We start from the raw sequence: 14,329 nt of genomic DNA on the forward strand, positions 1-14,329 counted from the left end.
GAAAAAAATTACAAGACTTGTCAAAGATATACTGATTATAGTGAAGGAGTGACACTAAGCAGGTGAATAACAAGGATGTAGGAGATTATACTAATGTTGATTTGTATTTTATAGATCTGGCCACCACATGAATTTGGTTTCCTGAAAGAAAGCCCCAATAGCACTTTCCCACGATGAATTAAAGATATGGCAACGGTTTCATTCTCAGTCAAACAGAGTATTTTTTATTTAAATACAACTCAAAAACCAAAGACTTCACAAGCAATCAATAAATCACAGGTGGTGATTTTCGAAAGCAATGTCCTGTAATCAGAACTGTGTACAATAATAAAGATAAATACATGCTACAGAAGGGAATGTGAGGCACACAGGAGGTGTCGGAAAGTCGTGGACAGTGAATTTCTCAGGATGGATTGGGATGAAAGAATGGTCGTTTTCTGAAAATGATTGAGGGTATTTCAGACAGGCTAAGGCTGATTGCAGATGATCACAAAGAAAGGAGTCATGTTCCAGCAGCTGGGACCGCAATGATGCCTAAAGCATCTGATGACTAGTGGTGGGAGAAGGTGCAGGTTTGCTGTTTGCACAATTGAAGGCCCATGTCTAGTTTTATATGTCCACACTGCCTGAAATAACATGCAGATATGATCTACTATTAAATTAAAATCTCAAATGCAGTTGATGTTTGAAAACCAATTATGGACTACAAAAGATCTTCTAGATGACCCAATACCTGGAGTATGTACTTTTGTGCTCCCTCTGTCTGTAACTATCTGATTGAGTAGAAACCCAAAATTATATTTGTCAACTATTTTCTAGTCAGGAGACAACTTAGGGACAGAAGCTGAGGATCCACAGTTGACAATGAAACAGCTTTTGTATACCTCTTCTCCCCACATTTACAGGGCGAAAGTGAAGTCAAGAACAGGCAGTAGGTCATCTGCCCTGTAAAAAGTACAGTTAAGAGTCAACCACATTGCTCTGGGACTGGAGTCCCACACAGGATAAGGGTATTAGCAAACCAGTTGGGTTTTTATGACAATTTGACAGCTTTATATTCATTTTAACATATAAACTTTTTGTTTATAGAATTATCTTTTTAAACTGAAGTCAAATTCTCTAACTGTTGTGGTGGGATTTGAATTCCTGTTCTCTGAATTATTAGCTCAGGCCTATGGACTGCTCATCCTGTAACATAACCACTAGACTACTGTCACTGCCCCCCCAACCCCCACATTCCACATGTGCTGCTGTTGTCTGAGATCACAGGAAATCATCAGGGATGAAAGTTATTCAGCTTTAGGTTTAAATTGATCATTGCTCAGGATTAGTGCTGGGCAGATCCTGAAGTTTAGTCCCTAACCAGAAAATATATGACAATGTTTTTGGTTCAGTATTTGGCTCTGGTACTCAAATTCCGCATGTTATGGTAGGACTTAGACCTCGGGATGCCTTATCTCGTGTTTCTGTGCTTCTACACTGAGTAATCCCCATAATTTCAAATTCCTTCAGGGTTTTGAGTTTTGATTTCTTCTGTTGTGGGCCTCTTGCTTTTTGTTACAGAACCCTATTCATTGGAATATAATCTGCCATGTTTATAATGCCAAAATGGAAGGTGAAATCAGCAATAATAGATAATGTGTTGCTCCAAGCTGGACTTCATCTGTCTGGCTGGAACCTGTCCAGGTACCAGACAAAATCCTATATAGACAGCATATTACTGGACTGAATGGGCTGGCTCATTCCCACCCCCAAACCAGTGAACCCCACCAAAATGCCAGTGACTGTTTATATCTGCTAGCACTGGGCCTGCCATCACTACCTTTGCTCTGTCACTAACCTCTGATTGTTCATGCTAGAATAGGTAACCTTGTAGAGCAAATGTCGTCTCTAATGATATTTTCTTCCATACGATGTGGATTGAAGCATTCAAGTGACTAAAGGATTGCAGGCACTCTTGCATACCACATCTCATACTGCCTACATACCTCAAAGTGCCAAATATGCTCAGTTGAATGTTAACTTCAGATACCAAAAAGGTGCTATAACAGGGTCAATGTCAACCAGTTTTTCTCATTTACGAATGACTATACTTGTGATTGTGGGATTAAGCTGGTAAAGAACCAACACAGACACAATGTACTAAATTACCTCCTTCTGTTCTGTAAACTCCTGTTAGCTTGTGGTTTTTCTTTGGCGTCAGAAAACATTTTAAATTTCTGCATTGATTTTTGTAGACTTAGAAACCGAATTGTAGAAAATTGTGTTGCTCTTCAACAATAAAATATTTGTTATATTCAAATGAATGTGTTATCTCTACAATTGATCGAGTAAGAAAGATGATCATATTCTGTCTCACTGTGACAGATTTTATATTAAATTTAGTCAGCAAAGCTTCCATGTTGTATTTAAATAGTGTTATGATCCTGTTATAGATCATAAACAATTAAGAAGAAATCTGACAAGTGGACAAGAGACAGCCTTGAACCTACAATAAATCAGCTAGAAAGCTCCAGTGAGAGATTTTAAACAGGAAAAGCACAAAAAAATTTACAGATTGTGTTGGACTTAACATGTTGGGTCAAAAATCAATAACATGACCTTTTTTAAATTAATGGACAAATGCCATTAATGTCCAGTGAATATCCATAAAATCAATATTTATAAGATCATAAAGCATAAATTACAACAATTTAGATAAACAAGATTATCCAACCTTTATTAATTTCAACAACTTCCATATTCACAGTAGGACACAAGGTATCAGAGCTCAAACGTTAACTCTGGGGCAGAGAGACACCATCTTCTCTGCCTTCAAGAGCTCTTGTGCTTGTTCCGAGCCGCTGCTCCAAAGCCACGTCATGGGTGCATGCTTGCTGTCTGTACTGTATACTACAATTGAAAGCATTGCATGTAAACTCTTCCCATCATTAATTCTCTGTTGCTTGGTAGGATAGATCTTGTTGCTGAGCATCTGTACAAAATGAGTGCTGGGAGGCATGTTTACTGTAGAACCCCGCTACTGAAAAGTTAGGCCCCCAACTTACTGAAACTTACACTCTGACTGTTGGTTTTAATCCGAGTGATGCAGCCAGTTAAAATTCGTCTCAGCTAGGTAGCTGCAGTTGTCAGTAATTCATTATGGTCGGCATTTCTAGTTTTCATTCTGTACTGTGGCCGATATCTTCTAAATGAAAAATTAAAGGAAACACAACTGAAATACTTCAACTTCTCTTCAAGATCTCTATGCTGAGAGAGCAAGTGTTGCAGCAGAGGAGAAATACATTTTCTTCCGCCTCCTCTTTGGAAAGAACATATTCACCACCGCATCGACAACCATATGTGTAGCACTGGTCAGCTTGAAAAAAAAATTAACCAATTAGCATTTCTGTTTTCACAAATCAGTCAATAAACTTCTTGTAATGTTTTGACATTATTACATCATAATATATGTATCAATGTATCTGAGTTATGCTATTAAAAGATGTACATTTTTAATGATTTTAATTGAAATGGTGGAGTGTTATTAATGATGCACAGGCTTCATTATGACATTAACTGCAAAGATTATATCCTGTTTATAGCCTTAGTGTGTTGTTTATTATGGAGCTGAACTTCAGACCCCATAACCTCTCCATCACCAAGATCACTTGGTTCCATCTCTGCAAAGTGCCAACCTCTGCTCTGACCCCAGTCCCTCTGCCAGTGTAACCTTCAGACTTGACTACTCCAAAGCTCTTGTTGCTGGTGTCCAACATCCATAAACTCCAAATTCACAGGGCAAGTATATGTCCACATCCGAGAATGAAATAAAAACCTTGTCTAAAACGTCTGCTGCCCTAAGTCCCACAGATCTATCACAATCTTTAGTCTTGCACCTCCACAGCCTCCTCCAGTCTTGTACCCACTGCTTCCCCAACATTTTGTTCATCTGACTCCACCCTTTTGTGCACCTCCTCCTCCCTCATCATTAGTGATCAGCATTCAGCCACCCAGACGCTACTCTCCAGAGTTCTCTCCCAAACCTTTCTAGCTTTCTCATTTAAAAAACCTTCTCAAATTCTCTTTGACCAAACTTTCATTTACCCCTCCCCATATCTCTGCTTTCCTGGCTTGACTTGGCTTCCTGCCTTCCATAAACCACTCTCTGAAGTGCCACAGGGCATTTATTACATAGGTACTGAATAAATGGTCTGCAAAACGTTGTTGTGGTATCACAAATGTTGAAGTTATCTTTACAGTTTGGGGCCATGCCATAATTAAAGTTGCAGATGGGATCATTGCTAATGTTATATCCTCTCTTCTAACGAACTATTAAACAATTCTAATTTAAAAGTACCTAATGGTGTTTACAGGGAAGTCTTGTGATGCAGTAGATAGTATCCCTACTTCTGAGCCAGAAGCTCTGGGTTTGAGTCTCACCCAAGGACTTGATTGTTAAGGAAGGTGTGTGTGTGGCATGACCAAACATGTTGATAGTCAACCTGCACATTCTTCTGATACACCTATGGTAGGCAGTAAGGATAGGAGAGTTTTCTGGTCAGCCAGAACTATGGCAGTTGCAGCACAACAGCATGCCCACATTAAATGACTCCCCACACAAGACCTTGAAACGGGCTCCGTGGCAAGCATCCTCCTCGCTTCAAGGGACTGCTAGAGAGGGAGTAGTGTTTTCACTAACTCAAGTAAAAAGATCAAAAATTACTTTTCAGATCTCTGCATTTCCAACATCAACAACCCAAGAAACCAATGCAAGCAAACTTTGCATTGTTGGAAGAGAATATTGATAATGCAAAACCTTTGTGCCTTTCAAACTAACATCACCATAAGGAATAATGAATGTAGTTCAGTTCTTTTGTTTACTTTCCAAAGCACAATCAAATAAGTGATAACCTACACACCAAATGAAATAAATGGCCTCGCTATACCCTATATCTGTAATCTCCTCCAGTCACATTCCTTCCCCCATCCTTCAATTCTCTGATTGATCTTCTGTGCAATCCGCCTCTCTTCATCTCATCATCAGCATCTTGGATTTACTTTCTAGAACTTCCTCCTCAAGCCTCTCCACCTTACAAAACATGCCCAAAACATATCCTTTTGCCCACACTTTTGGTCATGTGTACACTGGGTTATTGTTTCTCTGGCTCTTATTAAAGGGTCTTGGGATATTTTGAATATTAAAAGGTGCTTTTATTAATGTAAGCTTTTGCAATAACACACTCGAATACAAATAAACCTTTCTGCTAAAAGTAGGCACCTACTCCACCCCTGAATTATTACATAACGAGTTCCAGGTTGAATTATGGTGAGCACAGCTAATGTGACAGAGAGTGACAAGTGGAAGATTAGCGAACTTGTAATGCTGTTATGGACTTTTTCAGTGCAGCATCGGCAAATTTTAGGACCACATCATACACAGGGGTTGAATTAGGGGCACAAGAAACCAAAAAAGGCAGTCTCATTCCACAATACATATTCACTGTCCATTAAATTTATCCTTGCATTTTTTCTGCTCATCACAATGAGAGATGTCAGTGCTAGGCATTGGAATAGCCAACTTCAGCCCAAACACTCGGTCAGGTAGAGCACAGACAGAAGGTTGGTCCAACCCTAACTTCAGTACAGCTCTCTCCATGGCACTGTGGCATTTTTGCATTTCCTATACCAATCACATGTAGCCTAATCTGAGGAGCATTAGTGCTGAACTACAAGCAGTTTTGTGCTGTCTATCTCTTCCACACACCTCTTTGACACATACCTCTTTGACCAAACCTTTGGTCACCCATCTACTATCTCATGTGGCTTGGTGTCACATTTTGTTTAATAATGTTCCTGTAAAACACCTTGGGATGTTTTCCTGCATTACAATAATGATTACACTTAAAAGTACTTCATTAGCTGTAAAGCATTTTGAGATGTCTTGAGATTGTGAAAAGTGCTGTATAAGTGCAACCCTTTTCCTATTTTTCACTTTTTAGAGCACTACCTATATAAATACAAGTTGTTGCTGCAGACAAGTAAACAAATACTGGCCAAACCCATTTCACATTGAAACCTTACAGTCAGCAGAGGGAACTTTCACAGAGGTAGATACAAAGCCAGTATCCAACCCACTTTGCCATCAAAACCATCTCCCCTTCCCATGCCCTCCTCTTGGATTGTGTTTAAGCAATCAAGTCCAGTTGCTTTTAAAATATTGCATCACACAAACGTCCACAGAGTAACTTGTTTTTAGAGTGTCCTTTTTAAACATACCTTAAACTTCCGAAAGCCCGCACCCTATTGAACAGCTGATTTTGTATAGTTATTGTTGTTAGTGTAGTAGCCATTTTTCATATATCAAGAAGCCACAACAGCCATGAAATAAGCAATCAGTTAATCTGCTCTTTTTGTTGTTGTTTGAGTCCAAGAACATTAACCAGGACACAGACAACTTACTCCTCTAGCAAAGAATGTTAAAAAGCCCACCTGAACCATCAGCATGTCCCACCTCAGACAACGCAGCACTTCCTCAGTACTGCACTGAACTGTCAGCCTAGATTGTGCACTCAATCTGCAACTCACAAACCTGACCCAGGAGCAACAGTGCTACTGACTGAGCCAAACTGAAATTCATTGCCACCTATGCAAATAGTTTCAGAACCCTTCTACTTTCAGTTATTATTCTAGATACACTGGCACTAATCCTTACCTTCAATCCAATTCATGTCTTCCAAAGGGACTTGAGCATCAACTGGCCAATTCTGTGTCATGGCCACTTCTGAAACATAACAACAAAGAGCAGTTCATTTCATCAAGGGCCAATAATGGTTAATTTTGCAGAAATGGTGCCAATCCACATTTTCAAATAATTAATTTTCCCTAAGTTCCTAAGATATTTTTCCTCATTGCATAGAATGCACAGCCCAAAAACAGGCCACTCAGCTCACTGGTCCATGTCAAACTTTATGCTCCATATGACCCCCTTCAATCCTCTCAACATGTCCTACTTCTTCTTTGTCCCTCATGTAGTCATGTAGCTTCCACTTAAATGCATCTATGCCATTCATCTCAACTATCTCTAGTGGTACTGTGTTCCACATGCTAACCGCTCTCTGGGCAAAGAAGTTTCTTTTGAATTCCCTATTGGATTTATTTGTGGATATTTTATATGTATGACTTCTAGTTTTAGTTCCCCTACAAGTGGAAACATCTTTTCTACATTTACCCTAGCAAACCCTTTCCTCTATCAGGTCACCCCCTCAGCCTTCCATTTTCTAGAGAAAAAACCTAAGCCTGGTCAATCTAATTAAAAGTAGACTAGCACTATGTGCCATTACACTAGGACTGGCAGGTTCAATATGGATCAGCTGAATGAAGGATAGACTAGAGCTCACTGTTGCCTGTTATTGAACTTGATATTCAAGAAGAAGGAGCTTTTCCGTGTGCTAATTAACTTATATTTATCACAAATGGAATTAAACAATAGGCTATCTATCCTGCCTGCACTACCTAGAAATGAAACATCCACATGGATTTTAAATAAGGTTTCTCTAAAATCAGACATCTTATATTTCCTACTTAAAGTCCTTCAAATCAATTAGCTGATCTTCACAAATTACACATTAGGTATGCTAACATTTGCTAAGATTTTATTGTATATTTTATCAGTCTTTAAATGTGCATATTAATCATACAGTGAGCACTTAGGCAAGCACTCAAATTCTTCTTAGTAAATGTGGAACAGGGTCTAGATTGGAAACTGTTAATTAATGCAAAGGTGTGAATTCCTAATGTTGTAACCTCCCTAGAGTTTAATTCGATAAGATCACTTCCTGCTGCAAGTGTTAATATTAGGCTAGCTTAAAGGTTAACGATTTCAGAACAGGAGAGAGAGAGAGAGAGAAATGAATATTTTAGAATACATTGTACAGCGGAGGAATAGTCTGGCCAAGGGTGTTGTTTTAATTGCATTACACTTTGTAATTTTATTGGTTTTAAAAACACCAATGATATCAAAATAGTTCAATCTTAGGAGATCAACAGGAGAATTTTGGCATCACCAGGACAGACATTAATTGTACTGCAAACTGCCATTGCTACAACGTTGGGCCTCAAAACTGACTCAATTCCCCGTGAAAGTGAGTCACAAATTAGTTATGCTGCAGTAAGCCAAATTCCTTGAGGTGAGCTGAGAATGATGGCCCTTGACATCAAGGCAGCATTTGACTGAGTCTGGTGTGAAGGAACTCGAGCAAAACTGGTTAATAGGAATCAAGGGGAAACTCTCACTGTTTGGAGTCATACAAAACACAAAGGTTTGGTTGCTGGAGGCCAATCATCTGAACATCAGGACATCTCTGCAGGAGTTCCTCAAGGTAGTGTCCTAGGCCCAACCATCTTCAGCTACTTCAGCAATGACCTTTCCTCCATGATAAAGTCAGAGGTGGCGACGTGCACTGATGAATGCACAATGTTCAGTACGTTCACAACTCCTCAGATACTGAAGCACTCCATTCCACATGCAGCAAGACAGCATTCAGACTTGACTGCTAAGTGGCAAGTGACATTCATGCCAAGCAAGTGTAAGGCCATGACCATCTCCAACAAGAGAGAATCTAATCATTTTCTCTTGATATTCAACGGCATTATTTAATTTATTTTTTTGTTCATTAATGGGGCGTGGGCTTCGCTGGCTGAGCCAGCATTTATTGCCTATCCCTAGTTGCCCTTGAGAAGGTGGTGGTGAGCTGCTTAAACCCCTATCATCAATATCCTGGGGGTCACCACTGACCAGAAACTGAACTGAACTAGCCACGTAAACGCTGTGACTACAAAATTAGGTCAGAGGCTGGGAATTCTGCAGCAAGTAACTCATCCTGACTTCCTAAAATCTTTCCATCACCCAAAAGGTACAAGTCAGGAGATAAAATACTTTCCACTTGCCTGGATAAGTGCAACTCAAGAAGCTCAACACCTTTCAAGGGCCTTAAAGGAAGTGACTGCAGTTGCATTGGCTGTAATCTTCCAAAATTCCCTAGATTCTGGAAACGTCCCAGCAAATTGGAAAACCAAAATGTAACACCACTATTCAAGAAAGGGGGGGAGACAGAGAGCGGGAAACTATAGGCCAGTAAACCCAATATTTGACATTGGGAAAATGCTGGAATCCATTACTAAGGAGGGAGTAGCAGGATTTAAGAGAATCATAATATGATCAGGCATGGTTTTGTGATGTGAGCCGTCTTGTATTCCACCTTTCTAATCTGTCTGACACCTGTTATTCTCAGCATCGTGAAAACAGCATTACTTTTCCAATGATATATTTCACATCAAACCATTGCGCTATCAATACTTTGTTACATTACTAGTGTAAAATTACAATCCTTTTCTGGTCATTTCTTTCAACAACTGGGAAAAACATTCTTCAAGCCTTATTCTGGTGAATCAAAAGGAAGTTTTTATATTTTTTGCAGAGGTTAGAAACAATGATTTAATGTTTAAAAACACAAGGCGGCAGCTGGACTGCTGTGCTGTTCAGATCGTGAAGAGCGATAAATAGCAGCAACAACTTTATCTAAAGGATGATGTACTCTTTGATACATATCAAGCAAGCATCACCTGTTCATTCTACACGGGCCTTATTTGCATCAAGCCTCCAACCACATTCATTTGGCCACAAAGGCTTCAGTGATTGTGGCTCTATACTGAAGCTTAAGGAACAAATTCGAGCTCAAATAAAAACAGAAAATGCTGGAAATACTCAGCAGGTCTTGGCAGCATTTGTGGAGAGAGAAACATGGAGTTAACTTTTCAGATCGATGACCTTTCCTAAGATCTGGAGGAGTAATGAAGTGAAATTTTTAAGTCCGTCAAATGAGCGGGTAGAAAAAGAACAATAGGTAAGGTTTGTGATAGGGCAGAAGACAGGAGACATTAAATGACAAAAGAATTGGTGGGGCAGAGTCAAAGGAAATGACAAGCAAAGAAACAAAAGATGGTACAGAGGAGATGTGAATGGCAGAATAGTGAACAGCTGTCGTCTAAAAGCAAAAACAAATGAAAAGAAAGAGGACTGAAAAATGCAAAAAGGAAACAAAATGGAGGCAGATTACTGTCTAAAATTGTTGATTTTATGTGGAGTCCAGAAGGCTGTAAAGTGCCTAACTGAAAGATGAGGTGCAGTTCCTGGAATGTGTATTGACAAGTTTGAACTACTGGTTTCCTGTGGGATGGGGGGGGGGCCGCAGGGGAAAGCATTTTTTTTTAGAAGTATCCAAACCATGTTACTGACACAGGTTGAGTTTCAGATTCTCCAATTATGAATTGTGCACTCTGCTTGTAGGGATGTCAACATGTACTATTGAAAGGTCAGTAACTGGCACAGCTTGGAACAGTAGACCTAAACCACTCCTCACACATTGCTATTTCTGTCCCATTTTCAAAAATCTCCTCAAAGTCTGCTTCTTCTTGGACATGCATTGAGCTACCCTCCCCTGACTCTTCTCTTTGCTGCTCAATCGCTGTGCTTGGCATTGTGGAATTATTTTTAAAAGGCACATCATAATTGTAACTGGTAGCCACACAAATGAAAAGAAGGAAGACTTGCATTTACATCATGCTTTTCATTACCACAGGGCGTCTCAAAGTGTTTTACAGCCAATGAAGTACTGTATGAAGTGTACTTACTGTTGTAATGTAAGAAATAGCACATGATCATTTGATGGCTGACAACACCTGGAATGTGTCTGAGGGAACGTGCATTCACAGGGAATTTTCTTTAAGAACTGACACAAAACAAAGTTGCTGTCACTTCTCAGCACTTTCATGTTATACCTGCACTTTGTTGTCATTGCTTAGGTCATTAAGGGCACTGGTTGTGAAAAAAAGAAATCCCAACATTCTACTTCCAATCTAAGGCAATGCTTCACATTTATCCTAACTGTTACACCACTTCCAATTTTGCTTTCACCAGTGAAGATAGTCAGTTAGCACCAGCTGACCTACTGAACTGTTCTCAGATGGAGATTTAAAAGTTGGGTTAGTTGATGCCTGTAAACTGTAGAATTTAGAAGCAGTGAATCAGCTGTTACAAACATGGAAGGTACAAAGAAAACTGTAATCAAATAAAACAAAACAGAAAACATTGACAAAGCTTGTACCCAAATCATGCTTAACAACCTCTACCCATTTCCAGTTATTTTCTATTTCATTATTCAGTGTTGGTTAAAATATATTATAGTTTCAATAAGGGATATTTCTAAGTTGCTGCTGCGTATGATATAATTCTCAAATCACTTAACATCTGCATCCTACCCACACTCCTGAAAGGAATCCACAGTTTGAATATCACAGGCCAAATCTTCCATTCATTTGCAACACACAGATGCCATTTCAAAAGCAAAGCTTCAATTTTTTTCCATACATATATAAAAAGTTGAGGTTAGCAGTAGAAGACAAATTCTGAAAATGTTACTGTTCATAAATAATTTAGGGAACTCTCTGCTCCTTTGAGTTTGGAGTCTCAGGAGTATCTCACCAACAGCAGAACAGTAAGGCATTAAGGCACGTAAGAGACAAGACTCTCAAAGAGCAGACAGCTCCATCAAGATATGCAGAAAATTTATAATCTCTAAAGCTCTAAAATCCAAGGTATAACTCCAGCATAAAGTAATGTCCATGAATTAGGTAACAGAATGGTCCTGGCATCACTGCTTCCTTTGATAGCACCTTCTAAACCGACAAACCTTACCACCAAGAAGGACAAGGGCAGCAGCCACATGGGAACATCACCACTTGCAAGTTCCACTCCAATTAACTCACCATCCTGACTTGGAAATACATCACTGTTCCTTCATTGTCACTGGATCATAATCCTGGAACTTCCTCCCAAACAGCACTGTGGATGTAACTGCACCACATGGATTACAGCAGCTCAGGGTGGCTCACCACTAGTTTCTCAAGAACAATTTGGGATGGGCAATAAATGCTGGTTTTGCCAGTGAAGCCCAAATCTCACGAACAAATTTTAAAAAAACTCCAGACAACAGCAATGCCAAATAAGCTGGAATTGGAACAAATAATTTGCAATTTTGGCATTTAAATGTATGGCTGGGGTTTTCCATGCCCGATCGTGACGGGCATGTTTGGTGGCGAGATCATAGAATCTCGCGAGTAGGCCCTCGGCGACGTGAATCTAGGAAGCGATTGTCCCCTTCCCCGTCAATGGCCAGCCATGTTTCCTGCCGTCAAACGTCAGGAACTTAATTTGAATGCATTTGCATCTCATTATTGTGCCACACGCTGGAATCATCCTCCCACGTCAAATTTAAAACCTACGTCGGCGTGATTTTATGACTGTGTGAGTTATAGCTGCCTTTAAATCCCGGCAACCTGAATTTTGAGGGAAACTTGGAGGTGAGCGCACACATCTTTGCACAGCGCTTGCGATGATCCCAATGCAAGGAAGTGGCTCTGCAAATTCGGGGGCCAGGGGCGGGATGGTGGAGGCACCCAGGAAGTCTCTGCAACGGCTTCTTGTGGCTCAATTGTGGTGCCGGGGCAAAGGCGACAGCACAAGATGGGGAAGGGGGAGAAGGGAACCTCAGGGTAACAGTGCAAGGGGGAGGCAGCAGAGACTGAAGTTTGAACATAAACACATGCCGGGGGGGAGAAAATGGCTGGGTAAATGCCAAAACATATCAAAACACAGCTGAGAGTATTTAGCTTGAGCTCAATTGACATGCTTGGAGTCAGGCTAGTCAAGCAATTGTGCCCACTCAAGTAGCACTAACCTGACAATGCCAATGATTGCTCCTCTAATGTTAACCCCTCGCACGCACACTTCAAACTTAAATGAGTGCCATGGCGCTGAAGAACCATTCGGCAACTGGGCAAGCTTGAGGATCCTCTTGAGAAAGGTGGTTATTGAACACTGATGGAGTGATGCGCTCCTAGTCCCTTGCATTATGTTTAAATAGACATTGAAAAGTCAGCTTCATGGTTCAAGCAAACTGCAAAGCCTTGGAGTGCAGTTTAGGACAATGCCTGAGCCTGGGGTGAGAGTTCAGGATGCAGCAGAGTGGCCAAAGCTATCGACACTTGGTCATGTGGTGTGGGGCAATGCTGGTTGGGGGCATGGTGAGCCATCATGCGCACTAAACACTGGGCATCCACGTGGTGGCCCAGACTCTCTAGCATGCAATAAGGGGCCTTGAGAGCCAGCAACAGGTGATGACTTGACCAAGAGTCGTCCTTAGGAGACAATTGGTGATCCTCACGTCTCTCTCTTTGACACTGCAGTGAGGACATCATCAGGAACATGGGGTTTGGTGATCTTACTGTCTGCCTCATTGCTTATAGGGAGGAGAGAAGAAGGAAAAGAATGTGATGGAGGCATCTGGCTCACCAAAGGGAGGAGCAGAATCCTGAAGACCAAGGGATGGCTCGGCCCCCTCCATGCAAAGAGGATGAACCCCAAAGAGCCGTCGGTCGTAGGTGTATCTCTAGACCCAGGGTCTATAGATGGTGCATGTGCTACCTGCAGATGACCAAGAAACAACGTCACTGATGCATGCGCACTTCAAGGGAACTGGTAAAACACATTTGCCACCTTCTGCAGGATTTGGCACCACGGGGACTCAGAGGGCATCCACTGCCAGTGGCCATTAAAGTTACCACCACGATCAATTTCTACAGCAGTAGGTCCTTCCAAGAGTCCACTGAGGACATTTGCAGGATCTCACAAGCCTCCACCCATAAATGTATCCAGGAGGTCACGGATGCCCTCTTTGCCAAGGAACATAACTTTGTCAACTTCGACAGTGATCAGGCAAGCCAGGAAGCAAAAGCACTGGGATTTGCTGAGATTTCCAGATTCCCACAGGTGCAGGGTGTCACTGACTGCACTCACATGGCTCTTAAATCTCCTTGGCAATGAGCAATCTAGTATGTGAACCTCAATGTTCAGCGACCATAACAAACAGATCATGCAGATGTATGCAAGATACCCCAAAAGCATCCACGACTTGTATATTCTCAGCAGGTCTCAGACATCTGACATTGCCCAGGGACCACATCCCAACATTCAGGGTTGGTTCCTTGGGGACAGGGGTCACCCACAAAGGACGTGGCTGATGACAGTGCGGTGGCCTCAGACTCCTGGTGAGAGGAAGTATAACGAGGTTCATGCCACAATCTGGAGTTTGGTTAAGTACATCAAAGGCATCGTGAAAATGAGGTTCCAGTACTTGGACAGATTTGGTGGAGCACTGCAGTACACTCCCCAGAGAATGTCATGCTTCATAGTGGTTTGCTGCGTGCTACACAACCTGGTGATGCAGAGAGG

The 14,329-nt window shown here is 41.2% G+C and overlaps 2 protein-coding genes across 10 annotated transcripts in view; one reads left to right on the forward strand and one right to left on the reverse strand.

Moving 5' to 3' along the window:
- immp1l (inner mitochondrial membrane peptidase subunit 1) overlaps positions 1–2,302 on the forward strand; it is a 165,978-nt gene extending 163,676 nt beyond the window's left edge. For all 9 annotated transcript variants that reach the window (XM_041197381.1, XM_041197383.1, XM_041197384.1 and 6 more), the window contains one exon: positions 115–2,302. In XM_041197381.1, coding sequence (XP_041053315.1) covers positions 115–177 — 63 coding nt within the window. In that variant the 3' untranslated portion in view covers positions 178–2,302. The remainder of the gene's footprint in view (positions 1–114) is intronic.
- Positions 202–14,329, reverse strand: part of dnajc24 (DnaJ (Hsp40) homolog, subfamily C, member 24) — a 103,788-nt gene continuing 89,660 nt past the window's right edge. The window contains exons 5-6 of the mRNA XM_041197389.1: positions 6,695–6,763; positions 202–3,358 (exon numbers count right to left, since the gene is read on the reverse strand). Of these exons, the coding sequence (XP_041053323.1) occupies positions 3,225–3,358; positions 6,695–6,763 (203 nt within the window). The 3' untranslated portion in view covers positions 202–3,224. The remainder of the gene's footprint in view (positions 3,359–6,694; positions 6,764–14,329) is intronic.

Source organism: Carcharodon carcharias, chromosome 10 (genome assembly GCF_017639515.1).
Source record: "Carcharodon carcharias isolate sCarCar2 chromosome 10, sCarCar2.pri, whole genome shotgun sequence".
Lineage (NCBI taxonomy): Eukaryota > Metazoa > Chordata > Chondrichthyes > Lamniformes > Lamnidae > Carcharodon > Carcharodon carcharias.